Source organism: Pseudogymnoascus destructans (genome assembly GCF_001641265.1).
Source record: "Pseudogymnoascus destructans isolate 20631-21 unplaced genomic scaffold scaffold_9, whole genome shotgun sequence".
In the NCBI taxonomy this organism is placed as follows: Eukaryota; Fungi; Ascomycota; class Leotiomycetes; order Thelebolales; family Thelebolaceae; genus Pseudogymnoascus; species Pseudogymnoascus destructans.
The window spans coordinates 1,170,317-1,183,655 of NW_020167528.1; the positions used below are offsets into that span (position 1 = coordinate 1,170,317).

Consider the following 13,339-nt stretch of genomic DNA (forward strand, 5'->3'; position numbering starts at 1 on the left):
GTACAAAAGATACTTCCGGCTGCACGTCGTGGCTTCTAGTGGACGCGGGTGAACTGTCGCCAGTCAACTTTGGGGACTCTTCAATCGGACCCCACTCACCACGCGACTACGGCGCGTGGTGTACCAGACTTACCACAAGTACCATACCACCAAAAAAACGCGTAGTGGGTACATACACCAATCGGTTTAACGTCGGTCTCCTCCATCCAGCCGCGCTTTGCGACGAACCTCCCATTTCCTGCGACAAGTCAATATTTTGTTTCCCTACACTTCACCCTGCGCTTCGGCACGCTTTTGAATTTCTATCCTTTGGGTTCTCCGTTGGGCTGTCTTTTTATATCAGATGTACAATATTCAACTCTCTTGTCAATTGACGCAGACATGGCCCGCGACCACTACAACCAGCAGGCGCTGGGTAAGCCGTTGAATAATGATGTCAAGCAGGTAAGCCCGAGCCTTCTCTATGCTTCATGGCCAACAGAGTCGTCTCGCTCTGTATAGAGTGTATTGAGTGACTACAGCCTCTGGGCTGTAGTTCTCACTGCGCAATCTTTGCGAATGATGCGACATGCGCCTGCCTAAGCCATCATGGACCTTTCCTGCTCTGCAACGAACCAGGCTGATATCTCAACTATAGGCACGAATTCTGATGGTAGGAGCCGGTGGCATCGGCTGCGAGCTTCTCAAGAACCTACTTCTCACCGGTTATGGCGAAATACACATCGTGGACCTTGATACCATCGACCTCAGCAACCTGAACCGCCAGTTTCTCTTCCGTCATGAGCACATCAAAAAGTCCAAGGCTCTGGTTCATCTCCCCCACCTCTGGTCCATTTCGGCAAAAACAAAACCCCTACTAACTGTGACTCCAGGTTGCGAAGGAAGTTGCGCAAAGGTTTAATCCAGCAGTCAAACTCGAATCATACCACACCAATATCAAAGATGCCCAGTTCAACATCGACTGGTTCAAAACCTTTACTATCGTCTTCAATGCGCTCGATAACCTCGATGCCCGCCGCCATGTTAACAAAATGTGCCTTGCGGCTGACGTACCGCTGATCGAGAGTGGAACGACGGGTTTCAATGGTCAAGTGCAGGTCATCAAAAAGGGAATCACCGCATGTTACGACTGCACCACGAAAGTTACACCCAAGAGCTATCCAGTATGCACAATCAGGAGTACACCCAGTCAGCCGATACACTGCATTGTATGGGGCAAGAGCTACCTGTTGAGCGAGGTGTTTGGGGCCACGGAGATAGACGCCGATGGGATGGACCATTCACAGGACTCGGAGAACGCGAAGGAGATCGAGAAACTACGACAGGAAGCGCAGGCCTTGAAAAATATTAGAGATTCCATGGGCACTGACGACTTCCCAAAACTACTCTTCAATAAGGTATTCAATGAGGATATCACGCGCCTGCGGTCGATGGAGGAGATGTGGACGACAAGGAGGAAGCCAGATCCACTAGAGTACGACACTGTGGCTGCTGCTGCCGCGCCTCTGGAGGAGTCAAAAGAAACAGTTCTTAAAAATGATCAGAAGCCTTGGTCTCTGGAAGAAAACTTGACTGTCTTCAAAGACAGGTACGCATACATTCAACCTCGTTCGTATCTACAAGGCTAACATATATAGTTTAAATCGTCTGAGCAAACGCATGAAGGATCTGAAGGCCGCCTCCGATGGAAACTCCGCAGAGCCAACAATAATCTTTGACAAGGATGACGAAGATACGCTCAACTTTGTCACCGCTACTGCGAATATCCGATCCATCATCTTCGGGATCGAGACCAAGTCTCGATTTGACACCAAGCAAATGGCAGGCAACATTATTCCGGCTATTGCCACAACAAATGCAATTGTCGCAGGCCTCTGCGTGTTGCAATCCTTCAAAGTCCTTCGTGGCGATTATTCAAGCACAAAAGAAATCTTTCTGTCACCTTTCGCATCCGAGCGTCTCATGGCTTACGAGAAGACCCGAGCACCAAACCTGGACTGCCCTGTTTGTAGTGTTGCGCAAACCAGGCTCCTGGTAGACTTATCACGAGCTACGTTGAATGATCTAGTAGAGGACTTCTTGCGCGTTCAGCTCGGATATGGCGAAGAGTTTGTGGTCAGCAATGAAGCTGGCTTGCTCTATGACGTGGACGAGACAGAAAACCTCGAGAAGAAACTGAGCGAGCTCGGAATCAAGGAGGACAGCTTTCTCACAGTCATCGACGAGGATGAAGAGGACCCACGAGTCAACCTTGTTCTCAGCGTTCAGGGGACCGCAACGCCGACTGACGAAAAGCCAATTAGTGCACTCCCCACGGCCGTCGATAGCGAGCAGCCGATTTCCATACCCAGACGGCCACGGATTATTCCACCCCCAACTGAAGCCACGAATGTTGATGCCGGGCATAAAGAGGCCATCACCAACGGTGAGGCTCCTAAAGCCTCTCCTGGTCCGGTGGTAGGGACGAAGAGAGGGGCAGATGAGCTTGGAGAAGCTGGTCCTGAAGCTAAACGTGGGAAGCTCAAAGAGACAAGCGATGATATTATCGTTTTAGACAGCGCGGACGACGGTGCCATCATCATTGATGATGACTGAACCACACCTCAACATTAGTGATGATTGAGACGTGTTCCGGAATCTCCCAGCACATGGCGAACCTGGCCTATTCATACCGCACTCAGACCTCCATCAAGGTTGAGGGTGCAGTTATTGGCATACTGGTTAGCGGCTAGGAAGAACGCGGCATCAGCAACCTCTTCGGCGGTACCGAAACGTTGCAGGGGTATGGCGTTATTGGTGGACTCAAAAAGGGCAGGCTCCATGCCTGGAGATGTATATTAGCCACTGGTTGTCAGATATACCCCGCCTGCAGGAGGAGGATAAATTAAGAATTAATGAAGAATAATTGCTCGTACCTGATGTCATCTCGGTTTCTATGTATCCGGGCACTACGGCATTCACGCGGATGCCTGATGGCCCTGATTCTGCGGCTAGAGCTCTTGTAAAACCTGGGAAATGTTAAAAATGTGTGGCAGTGGCATTCAATGGGCGATGATTAACCTAGAACGCCTGCTTTTGAAGCAGCATAAACGGAACTTCCGCGACCACCTTTGACTCCAAGTAGAGATGAAATGTTGATAATACAGCCTGTCAGAAACTCCAGTTAGTACGTGGGATTATACAAATCACATGGCTAGAGAACTTGCCTGTCTTCTTCCTTATCATGTCCTTGATCATGTGCTGGCATCCCAATATGGTGCCTCTCAGATTCGTATCAATAACCTCATCCACTTTCGCCGCTGGCGTCCGGACCAACAACGAATAATGTGTTATGCCAGCTGCATTAACCAGAACATCGCAATGGTCCTTGTCCTCCCTCTACATTAAATCAGCGCCGTATTTCATCTACCTATTTCTTTCCACTTGCCATTTTCTTCGCGAGGTCCTTCCAAAATGCCTCTTTCCCCACATCTCCAACCACAATCCGGTGATCTCTCAGAGCTGAGAGCTCTCTGAGGGATGCTTGGAGTTTCGACTCCGTTCGCCCAATTAAAGTACATTTTGCGCCCTCTGATGCAAATCGTGATGCAATGGCTCTGCCAATTCCACCAGAAGCTCCGGTGATAATAACATGTTTAATGGGGGTTTTGTCAGAGCTTCCAGAAGAAAATGACTTTCTCAGAGACTGGTAGAACCGAGTTCCTTGGCGGGTGATAACGGGGCGGAGCATGGTTATAATGCTCAACTTCAGAATGCTATCAAAACCGAATAATAGACCGTTGATTCAAGTTATACATATGATGGCCGATGGAAGTCGTCGCTTTGGTCCAATATCAGAAACATTCACGTGATATCAAATTGACGCGGCCGCTAGGTTACTCATCAAGCCTAATACCCAAGCCTCTTCGAACTCCCCACATCAACCTCCAAGCTCCCACATGCAGAGAATTCCAGTCCTTTCCAACCTCGAAACCCCCAAAGCCACAATCAAGAAATGGCAGACTCGAGCGACCAGCAGCTGAGTAGATGGGTGACGCTGGTGAGCTACGACGGCTTCGAGTTCGTCGTTCTCCGCGAGGCGGCCTGTATCAGCGGCGCCATTCGCCGGATGCTGGATCCGAAGAGTAGGTCCTCACGCAACGCGTTGCGTTTTGCTATACAAGATACTGGGAACGGACTGACGGCGGGCAGGTGGATTTGTGGAGAGTGTGGAGAATAGATGCGTGTTTGAGGAGATCAGGTAAATACCCTTATGTTTCGTGCTGCTGGGAGATAGGGTGGGGTGAGGGAGAGAGTCGGTGATGAAGAAGCGATTTGAGCTCTTACAGACCCTCTTTCTGGCGTCGTTATACGGAGGATGGGAGCTGGATGAGATGCCATTACACTTGATCTGAGGCCTTTTCTGATGCCTGCTCCTTGTGCGAGTCCTTGGGTTGTGGGATGTTGAGGCAGATGCTAATGGTTGTTGTGGTGTTACAGTGGCATAGTCCTTGAGAAGGTCGCGGAGTACTTTTACTATAACTACGTCAATCGGGATCGGGATGGGGTGAAGGATATGGATATTCCTCCGGAGTTGTGCTTGGAGTTGCTTATGGCGGCGGATTATTTGGATAGTAAGTCTTCATGTCCCCACTCCTTGTCTACTTCGCTAACACGATATTGTAGCTTGAATCTGGCATTTTTTCTAATGACCTCATGTAATGATATACGATGGGCGGCGGACTGGAGCATTTGGGATGGAGGCTGGCGTTCGACAGGTTGCCATGGCGCATATACGTCTATAATACAAGTACAATTTCAAATTTCTGGTATGTTTTACGGGGCGATGAAGTGTACGAGCTTGGTGCTCGATATCCATTTGAGCATATGCGTTCTTCTCCACTCTTCCATGAGCATGAACGTCTATAGATGATGGAAGAAACATTACTCCCTCTTATTCTGTTCTCTTCCAGGCTTGCAGAAAGCCGAGTATAGAAGAAGAGCCTTATTCCAGGGGATACATTCCTTTCCTTCTGTCTTCTCTACTATCTTACCTTACAAATAGATTCAATGAACAATACTTTACACCATTCGCACATCTCCTGATCATGTGTCTATTATCGCCGAATGAGGCGAACCAATCCAGGCTACGTCCACAAAACATCCCATCTGAGCATATGCGTTCTCCTAACTCTCTCCTTGAGGTTGACGTCTAAAGATGATGGTACATTGAGTACGGATAATTATAAAATTATAAAATCCGGTCCCTCTTTTCTGGCCGGCCCTACGATTTCTACGGGGCCTGGACTTTCTTGCTGGGGATATATTTCTTTTGCTATATTCAAATAGTTTATGGCAACTCCAATAATAGATAGGCGAGATACGTTTTAGACGCCTTGGGGTGCAACGGGTTGGAAATATATTTCCAGGTTGCACGATGAGGATATAGAATGTACATACACCCATCACAACATTGCATCCCACTGAGCCTTACATGAGTCGGATGTGCATAGCTGATGGCAGAACATATACGTCCCAAAGCAAAGTTGAAGTCGTAGCTGTGCAATAGCCTCGGTTTTATTAGTTGGGGTATATTCTAAGCTAGCTACAGTGAAGTAAAGCTGATGCCTTTGCCATTCTTACACCTTTGATGGCATTATATTTCCTCCTTCAAAGCCCATTGAGAAGGGGTCTCAGTAGCCTCTCCCTCTTCCCCTGCCACCACCTCCTCTGTCTCTATTCCCACCAAATCCTCCACCTCCACCTCTCCCTCGCCCACCTCCACGCCCACCCCCTCCACCAAATCCATCCCTCCTCGGCTCTGCCGGCGCCGGACCCTTTGCCGCCCTCTGCTCCTTCTCCTCATCCGTAGCGAAGAATTTATTCTCAATCCCCATCAACTCACAATACGCCACCATCTGGGGATTATTATATTCCTTCGGCTGCTCACGGATATTGAGCGTGGGAGGGACACCATCTTGTACTGGCGCCGTGATGACGAAATTCTCGGGCACCTGTAGCTTCCCCTTCTTAACGATGTTCTCCTCGACCCACACCTCTTCTGCCTTGATAAGCTCCCTGTATTTCTCTTCGCCTAAATCAGAGGGCGGCCGAGCATCACGGTCACCGAGGACCAACGACGGGGAGAAGGCGCGCGTGATGGCGAGCCACTCTGGGTCGTACGATAAATGGTACCGAGGCCAGCCAGGCGCCCCGGTAGATCCATCAGCACCGCTCTCGGCGGACAGAGGAGGATAATTCGGCGCTGGAGGCGAGGAGGGCGAGACTTCGAGTAGTTGGAGAAATTTACGGCCGGGGAGGCATTTGTCGAGAGCGAGGAAGCGGACGGTGCTGTTGAAGATGGTTTCGGGAACAGGTTGGCCAGGCGGCAAGCGAGAAGTACGAGCAGGGCGGGAAAATGACGCGGGGAGGAGGGCACGGAGGTCGTCGGAGATGGAGTTGGTGGGCTTTGTGGTAGTTGGGGCCTCTTCTGGCTTTGGTGTGGGTGCAGGAGGCTCGTCGTCATCGTCCATGTCGAGGTCTATCTCTTCTTCATTCTTTGTTGCGGCTGGGACGCTATTATCAGTAGCCGTAGCTGCAGATGGAGCTGTTGGTGTTGCGATTGTCTGCGACGCAGAATCCGCAGTCTCGTCCTTGTATATCTTGGTCGCAGCAAATTTGCAATGCATATGCGCCGCGAACCAATATGGGGGTCGTAGTCGGTCAAGAACATATGTAGCAGCCTGGCTACCAAGTGTCCCATCTCTAGATTCCTTCTCGAAATCTGGTTTCATTCTCCATAGAGCTTTAGCATTGCCATGATTCTCGATTGCTCTCGGCCAATCGTGGCTGATACCGATATCAACTTGTGTCCGTACTTGCAATAGTTTCCGAACATCCAGCTCTCGGATATGATATATAGACTTTATATCATCTTGGTTATATGGCAGCCGCTCGTGGTGACTTTTGTTGTAGTTGTACCCCTTCCATATTCCAGACATACCTGATATGCGCACTGGACCGAGTCGCATCACGTTGGCAGCTCCCATATAATAGATGTTCGGTGCCACCCAGCCACCATAGTAAAGTTCCCACAAATGACTACTTGCTTCATGATTGCCTCCAACGAAGGTGGTCAGATAAGGGGCTTTACGAATGCCGCTGTAGTATTCGTGGAAGTCGCCCAGTTCCCGAAACCTGGCGGGGACTGACATGACAGTCAGGTCGAGGACATTTCGAACAGCCTAGACTTGTCAGGTCAACCACAAATCAGCTGAATCGGAATATTAACCTGGAAATCTCCCCCAATGATCAACAAGTCAACATTTGGCCAGCCCCTCTCCTCGCAGGCCTTCTCTGTTGCGACGTAGATGGCATTCAATGTGCCATGGCCCTGCGATTAAGTTAGCTTTAGTAAAGGCTGGAGTTTATGTAAGCTTACACAGCCTTCCACAGCAACCCTTAGGCCATGTATATCTTGAAGAGAGTTCTCCATAGCAAAGTATCATGGGAATGCTTGGTGGATTAAAACGAGGATTCAAGCTCGCGCAAGAAGGCTGACGAAACTTCCCGAGACGTCACTACCCAATTTTTTATTCAAGACTATGCCTGATCTTATCTTCAACAATATTGAGAAGCTATTCTTCATGTAATACAATTCTTCAAGCAAGCCAAATGCCTGTCTATGTAGCTACAGTTTATCTCCGTCCGAAGAGACACGTACGTTCACGTGACCACTGGTCCTGGCGAGGCTGAGGAAACATAAAAAGCTTGGCTCGATTTACCGAAACTTCAATCCTCCCCCTGCATAAACCTTCAAACCGCGCGTCATAGGCCGAGGAGTTGAAGGAAGATGGCTCAAGATCCGGGGGCTGTGGGAGCCCTGTCAGCACAGCTGAAATATTTGACCGACGCGGCTCATCTAATGGCATTTTCAGCACCTGGTTGTTCATCGCACCTCATGTCGAGATGTAACCTATTAATGTTCTCAAACGATACCGACCAGTCCGACACTCGCCGAAGGCATGTCTGCGGTGGGTGCGGTAACATAATGACCCCAGGCTGGACCAGCACGGTCAAGAATGATGTGAAACGCCAACCTGAGAGTCGGAAAACTCACAGGAGGAAGGCAGGTGCTATCACGCAGGCAGCAGAGCGTTCCATGGTCTACACTTGTGATCGTTGCAAACGTAAGACTCGCCATGTTATCACTACAACAGCTCTCCCGCGGATAAACCCTCGTCGCGCAGAACAGTCAAGCCTAGTCTCAGGGGAAGCCCCAGAACGCCTTACCAGCACTCCCCAATCGCAAGCTGGAACTCCGACAATGCCATCAGCGAACGCTAGCAGCAGAAAGAGAGCGAAGAGCCGCAAGCAGGGAGGTCTGCAAGCCCTGTTGGCCAAAAACAAGGAGGCCTCACAAAGCTCAAGCGGTGGCTTTGGTTTGGATCTTTGGGATCTTATGAACAATGGTTAAGGGCCACTTTGAGCTACATTGTAAGCCAGTTACCAGCCATTGCACTTCACGGATTCAGTTCACCACCCAGCTTGGCCTGGCGCCAGGCACTCTCCCGTCGGTGGACGTCGGTGGACGTTGGTGGAGCCTTAGCGCGGGGTAACAAACCAAAAGGCTCAGCCTCGCCACAACGTCCCAGAAAATTTTGTGGAACCCCGCGTCCAAAACGCTCTCTCTTCGTGCAATCATATAATTTTCAAAACCACAAACCATCGATATGTCTGCTCCAGAGACTAACCCCAAGCCGGATGGCAAGGCTTTTGATGACTTCTTCGACAGCATCGGGTCGAAGGCCGAGCAAGTAAACTCCTCCAAAGCCAAGGATGCGACAGAAGGGACCCCCGTGAAAGAGGAAGAGGAGCAGAAGGTTGTGGACGAGATCGAGAGTCTGTGCATGAACTGCCACGCAAATGTATGTATACTCTTATTACTGAATGTTTGGATATGTGCTTATATTATTATTATTGTAATAGGGCATTACTAGACTCCTCCTCACCCGAATCCCTTTCTTCCGCGAAATAATCATCATGTCCTTCAACTGCCCACACTGCAGTTTCAAAAACTCCGAGATCCAATCTGCCGGCGAAATTCAACAGAAGGGTGTCCACTGCGAGTTGCGACTCACTTCTCTGGGAGACTTCGCTCGCCAAGTTGTCAAGAGCGATACGTGCGTGGTGAAGTTCATTGAGCTGGATGTCGAGGTACCTGCCGGCCGTGGGCAGCTCAGCAACATCGAGGGGTTATTAAGCATGGTTTTGGAAGATTTGGAGGTTGGCCAGAAAGCAAGAAAAGAGCAGCAGCCAGAGGTCTATACCGCTATCGAGGCGATTCTTGTCAGGGGGCGAAAGATGCTGGATGGGATGGCATTCCCCTTCCGCGTCTCACTAGATGATCCCTCCGGGAATTCATTGATTGAACCAGATCAAACAGATGGTGTTGGAAAACTGCTACGCACGGAGTATCCTAGGACGCCAGAGCAGAATGAGGCTCTCGGTTTGGGTGACGGTTCCAATGATGAGAATAATGCGACCGGGGTTTCAACTGTTCCACAAGATGAAGACGATATTATCCCCAACGAGGTCTACTCCTTCCCAGCAACATGTCCTGGGTGCACGAAAGCCTGCATTACCCACATGAAAATGGTGGAAATTCCCCATTTCAAACAAGTTGTTATCATGTCAACTGTCTGCGACCTATGCGGCTATCGCTCCAATGAAGTTAAGACCGGCGGTGAAGTCCCAGAGAAGGGAAAGAAAATTACACTGAAGGTTGACAGTGAGATTGACTTGGCCAGAGACATTCTGAAGTCTGAGTCTTGCGCCCTTGAATGCCCGGAGCTCAAGTTATCCGTCAACCCCGGCACGCTCGGAGGACGGTTCACAACGGTTGAGGGTCTTCTGACTCAGATCCGCGACGACCTTAAGCATCAAATCTTTGATGTCGGCGACTCTGGGGGCGATTCATTGCCTACTACCCAGCAAGAGAGCTGGACTAAGTTCTTTGATGGCATCGACGCTGCAATCAAGGGCGATGTGAAGTTCACAGTTATCCTAAGCGACCCTCTCGCAAGCAGCTACGTCCAGAATCTCTGCAGCCCCGATGATGATCCTCAGATTACCACGGAGGAGTATGAAAGGACCGCGGAAGAGGAAGAGGACCTGGGATTGAAGGACATCAAGACAGAGGGTTATGAGGAAGGACATGCTGCAGATGTTAAGGCTGAGCAGGATAGAAAGGACGAGGAAGCCAAGGCGCGTAGAAAGTAAAGTAGACTACTAAATAGTAAACGAATCAAATTAGAAAAAACCAAATGACTTTGTAAATAAATTTGAAAGGGGATTAATTAATGCACCGTATGTTTAACGTATCTCACACGCGAGCGCATCACCCAGCCGAGCGCATCACTGAACTTCTCACCCAAAATTGAGAAATTTAAAAGATAATAACTCAACCACAACCTCATAATATATTTTATAAATGTATATCTAGCCTTTTCTATTCAGTTGAATTCCTACGTAATTTTTTGGGAATAATCTATGTAGTAGTTTTTAAGGTATCAAGGGTAAGCGCTAATGTAAGCGCTGAAATTTATACAAGGTCTTTATATCTCAATATCTACTATTCTGATTGCTCTAAAACTAGAATGACAGGATCTACGTGTATAGATAAGGCTACATACACATTTTTAAAATATATTATGAGGTTGTGGTTGAGTTATTATCTTTTAAATTTCTCAATTTTGGGTGAGAAGTTCAGTGATGCGCTCGGCCGGGTGATGCGCTCGCGTGTGAGATACGTTATTGATAATTGATAACGTGGTGTATGGGCGTTCATTGTACCTCTGCACTAGATTTTATATGTAAAGGTACTTATTACACATATTTTTAAAGTTATAATAACTTCTACAAATAGAACTATAGAGCTTAGTCCCTTTATATTTAGAGTATACAGACTATAATTAATAATTCTTTAAGACTACAAATTTGTAAATAGCCCATTAAGTTAATATGACGGTTAAGTTTGTGGGTAGTGGTACATTATGTTACAATTTGATCCAGTCTTCCATCGAGTGCATGCTCATACCTTGAAGTTAGACATAATTTAGTTATTTTCACTAGAAAAAATCATACAAGAAAACCAAAGTGCATATAACCTCCTTTGTAGGCTATCTATAGGACGGACTATCATCTAAATTAATATTTCTTGACTACCTAAGTAGTTTATTATACTTGAAGGGATTAAGCTCTATGGTTTCAATTGTAGAAGTTATTATAACTTTAAAAATATGTGTAATAAGTACCTTTACATATAAAATCTGGTGCAGAGTACAATGAACGATATCACCATATTAACGAGATCCCTAGTATAAGAATAAGTTTTAACTTATATTTATTTAGTATGTCGCATAGTTTATGATTAGCAACCTCAACCAGAGTAGACCTACCACTCAACAAAACATATATATTTTAACCCGCTTTGTTAATTTGTTTCGGATATTATTTTTTTATAAAAAAACGGAAACGGCTACCTAGAGTTTTCCTTCCCCTGATAATACTGTGAATATAAATATTCCATCTAATATAAAAACTTAAGCGAAACAAAAAAAATTGAGAGCCGCAGGATTCGAACCTGCGCGGTTTCCCACTGCGGGAATCAAGGTTTCCTTGCGGATGACCTAAACACAGCGCCTTAACCACTCGGCCAGACTCCCATACTAGTTTGATTTTCAAGGCATACTTAGGTACACTAGCCGACAAAACAACAGAAAAAGTGGAAAGACAACCCACCCACACCCCACCTTGGTTGTCCAAGGCAGGCGCAAGTGAATCTCAGCCTCGCGGATATTTTACTCATCACCAATGCCTTATCGACGGCCCTGAGCCATCCGCCGTCAAACGAACGCTCCAAAGGCGGAACTGTAACGAACACACCATGTCTGAAGCGACGATCGATGAGGATGCCCCATTGACGGCTCTCTCAAAGGGCCCTCAGCATGACGAGAACTTCGACCCGGACGATGAGGTCCAAGATTACCGATTCATCGCGGCGCTGAGCTCGAGTGGGAAAAGCACGATCCCGAAACGAGGAGAGAAGGACTTTGAACCGCATGGAACGAAACATCAGGAATCGATCTTGGATGCGAGTAGGCAGGCGATGCACGATGCGCTCGACTATACAAGATCGCATGGACCGAAGTCTTCAGTGCGCGCGTGGTATTTTGGGGATGGAGTTCAGGAGCCAAGATCACAGACGAGGCGGGATAAGGATACACAAGAAGAGGAGGAAGAAGAAGACGAAGAGACAGTGGATATTCTTGATCCGTCTGTAAGAGGGAGGGAGTTGGACAGAGATATGACGGTCATGGTGGAATCGAGCAAGGGCACACATTTCCGGACTATGGGGAAGACACCTATGGGAACTAAGTCGGCGAAGCTGTGGCTGCTGCCTGAAGAGACTCTATACCTGGTGGAGAGAGGCAATCTGGACCTGTGGTGGCCGTCACGGCCGCTCCAGGCTGTCCGGTCCCAGACCGGGAATTATGACTTGGAGGAGGGGACAGAAGATGGTGTTCCGTTAAGCTTGCAGGCTGCATACAGTCTGTTTATCGGGGAGGGAGAGGGACTGGTGAGCATGGAGACGTACCAGGTTTATGCGAATCTCAAGAGAACAGGATATGTTGTTTCCAGAGCACCACCAGCGGCGATCCCATGTGAGGACACTCCTCGCCCACAAGAGTCATCGCCGAGCCTTTTCAGCTGGCTCTTTGGCAAAATATTCGCATCTGAACCCAAAACCCCAGCTCCCTACGGGCCTCTTGTTCAACCCGGCTTGTATAGGAGTTATGCCCAGATCTACAAACAACTCTCCATCATCCCCATTCACCAACCTTCACCTGTTCCCAGCTCCACCCGCCCTACATCGCAGCTTGAAGTTACCTTTCACATCTGGAAACCAATCCGCATCCCCACATTCGCAAAATCAAATCCAGGAGAGCCTGATTTCCGGATTGCCGTCGTGTCCGCTAGAGACACCAGTGTGCCGACGCTGGAGGAGATCGCAGGGCTTCTGGAGAGCACGCCGTGGGATCCGCCGAAGAAGGAGTGGGCCGGTGATGTAAAGAGTTACCAGAGACTGAAACACGGGTTTCGGAATGTGATACTGGCGGTGGTGGACCAGGGGATCATTAGTTACCTGAACATGAGCGAGGCGGCATTCGGTGAGGAGAGTCTTTCTGGGAGGTTTGATAGAGGCGGAGGAGGGGTTAGGGGAGGGAAACGAGGCGGTGGAGGACGTGGACGGGGAAGGGGACGTGGGAGGGGACGGGGCGGTAAGCGGTGAGGTGGA

At 48.7% G+C, this 13,339-nt stretch overlaps 7 protein-coding genes and 1 non-coding gene across 8 annotated transcripts; 5 read left to right on the plus strand and 3 right to left on the minus strand.

The window, feature by feature from the left end:
* The first annotated feature begins 228 nt into the window (after positions 1-228).
* UBA2 (E1 ubiquitin-activating protein uba2) lies at positions 229-2,912 on the plus strand. The gene is made up of 4 exons (XM_024468064.1): positions 229-444; positions 638-808; positions 873-1,588; positions 1,638-2,912. The coding sequence occupies exons 1-4, from the start codon at positions 382-384 to the stop codon at positions 2,593-2,595; spliced, it is 1,908 nt and encodes a 635-aa protein (XP_024324512.1). The 5' UTR covers positions 229-381; the 3' UTR covers positions 2,596-2,912.
* On the minus strand, positions 2,667-3,730 carry VC83_04433 (uncharacterized protein; the record flags this gene model as incomplete). Its single annotated transcript, XM_024468065.1, has 3 exons — positions 2,667-2,824; positions 2,916-3,008; positions 3,424-3,730. 3 exons carry the CDS (start codon positions 3,728-3,730, stop codon positions 2,667-2,669), a joined length of 558 nt encoding a protein of 185 aa, XP_024324513.1.
* Positions 3,731-3,933: 203 nt separating this feature from the next.
* On the plus strand, positions 3,934-5,108 carry TCEB1 (Transcription elongation factor B (SIII), polypeptide 1 (15kDa, elongin C)). Its single transcript, XM_024468066.1, has 4 exons — positions 3,934-4,124; positions 4,192-4,240; positions 4,480-4,613; positions 4,666-5,108. Exons 1-4 carry the CDS (start codon positions 3,995-3,997, stop codon positions 4,668-4,670), a joined length of 318 nt encoding a protein of 105 aa, XP_024324506.1. The 5' UTR covers positions 3,934-3,994; the 3' UTR covers positions 4,671-5,108.
* A 564-nt stretch (positions 5,109-5,672) lies between these two features.
* VC83_04435 (uncharacterized protein) lies at positions 5,673-7,474 on the minus strand (the record flags this gene model as incomplete). The annotated part of the gene is made up of 3 exons (XM_024468067.1): positions 5,673-7,223; positions 7,271-7,372; positions 7,421-7,474. The coding sequence occupies 3 exons, from the start codon at positions 7,472-7,474 to the stop codon at positions 5,673-5,675; spliced, it is 1,707 nt and encodes a 568-aa protein (XP_024324507.1).
* A 357-nt stretch (positions 7,475-7,831) lies between these two features.
* VC83_04436 (uncharacterized protein) lies at positions 7,832-8,455 on the plus strand (the record flags this gene model as incomplete). The annotated part of the gene is made up of 1 exon (XM_024468068.1): positions 7,832-8,455. One exon carries the CDS (start codon positions 7,832-7,834, stop codon positions 8,453-8,455), a length of 624 nt encoding a protein of 207 aa, XP_024324508.1.
* Positions 8,456-8,711: 256 nt separating this feature from the next.
* Positions 8,712-10,260, plus strand: ZPR1 (nucleolar zinc-finger protein; the record flags this gene model as incomplete). Its single annotated transcript, XM_024468069.1, has 2 exons — positions 8,712-8,906; positions 8,968-10,260. 2 exons carry the CDS (start codon positions 8,712-8,714, stop codon positions 10,258-10,260), a joined length of 1,488 nt encoding a protein of 495 aa, XP_024324509.1.
* A 1,341-nt stretch (positions 10,261-11,601) lies between these two features.
* Positions 11,602-11,705, minus strand: VC83_04438 (the record flags this gene model as incomplete). The annotated part of the gene is made up of 1 exon: positions 11,602-11,705. It is a non-coding gene; the product is annotated as a tRNA-Leu (tRNA).
* A 149-nt stretch (positions 11,706-11,854) lies between these two features.
* Positions 11,855-13,333, plus strand: SEN54 (tRNA-splicing endonuclease subunit sen54; the record flags this gene model as incomplete). The annotated part of the gene is made up of 1 exon (XM_024468070.1): positions 11,855-13,333. The coding sequence occupies exon 1, from the start codon at positions 11,927-11,929 to the stop codon at positions 13,331-13,333; it is 1,407 nt and encodes a 468-aa protein (XP_024324505.1). The 5' UTR covers positions 11,855-11,926.
* Between the last annotated feature and the right edge of the window lie 6 nt (positions 13,334-13,339).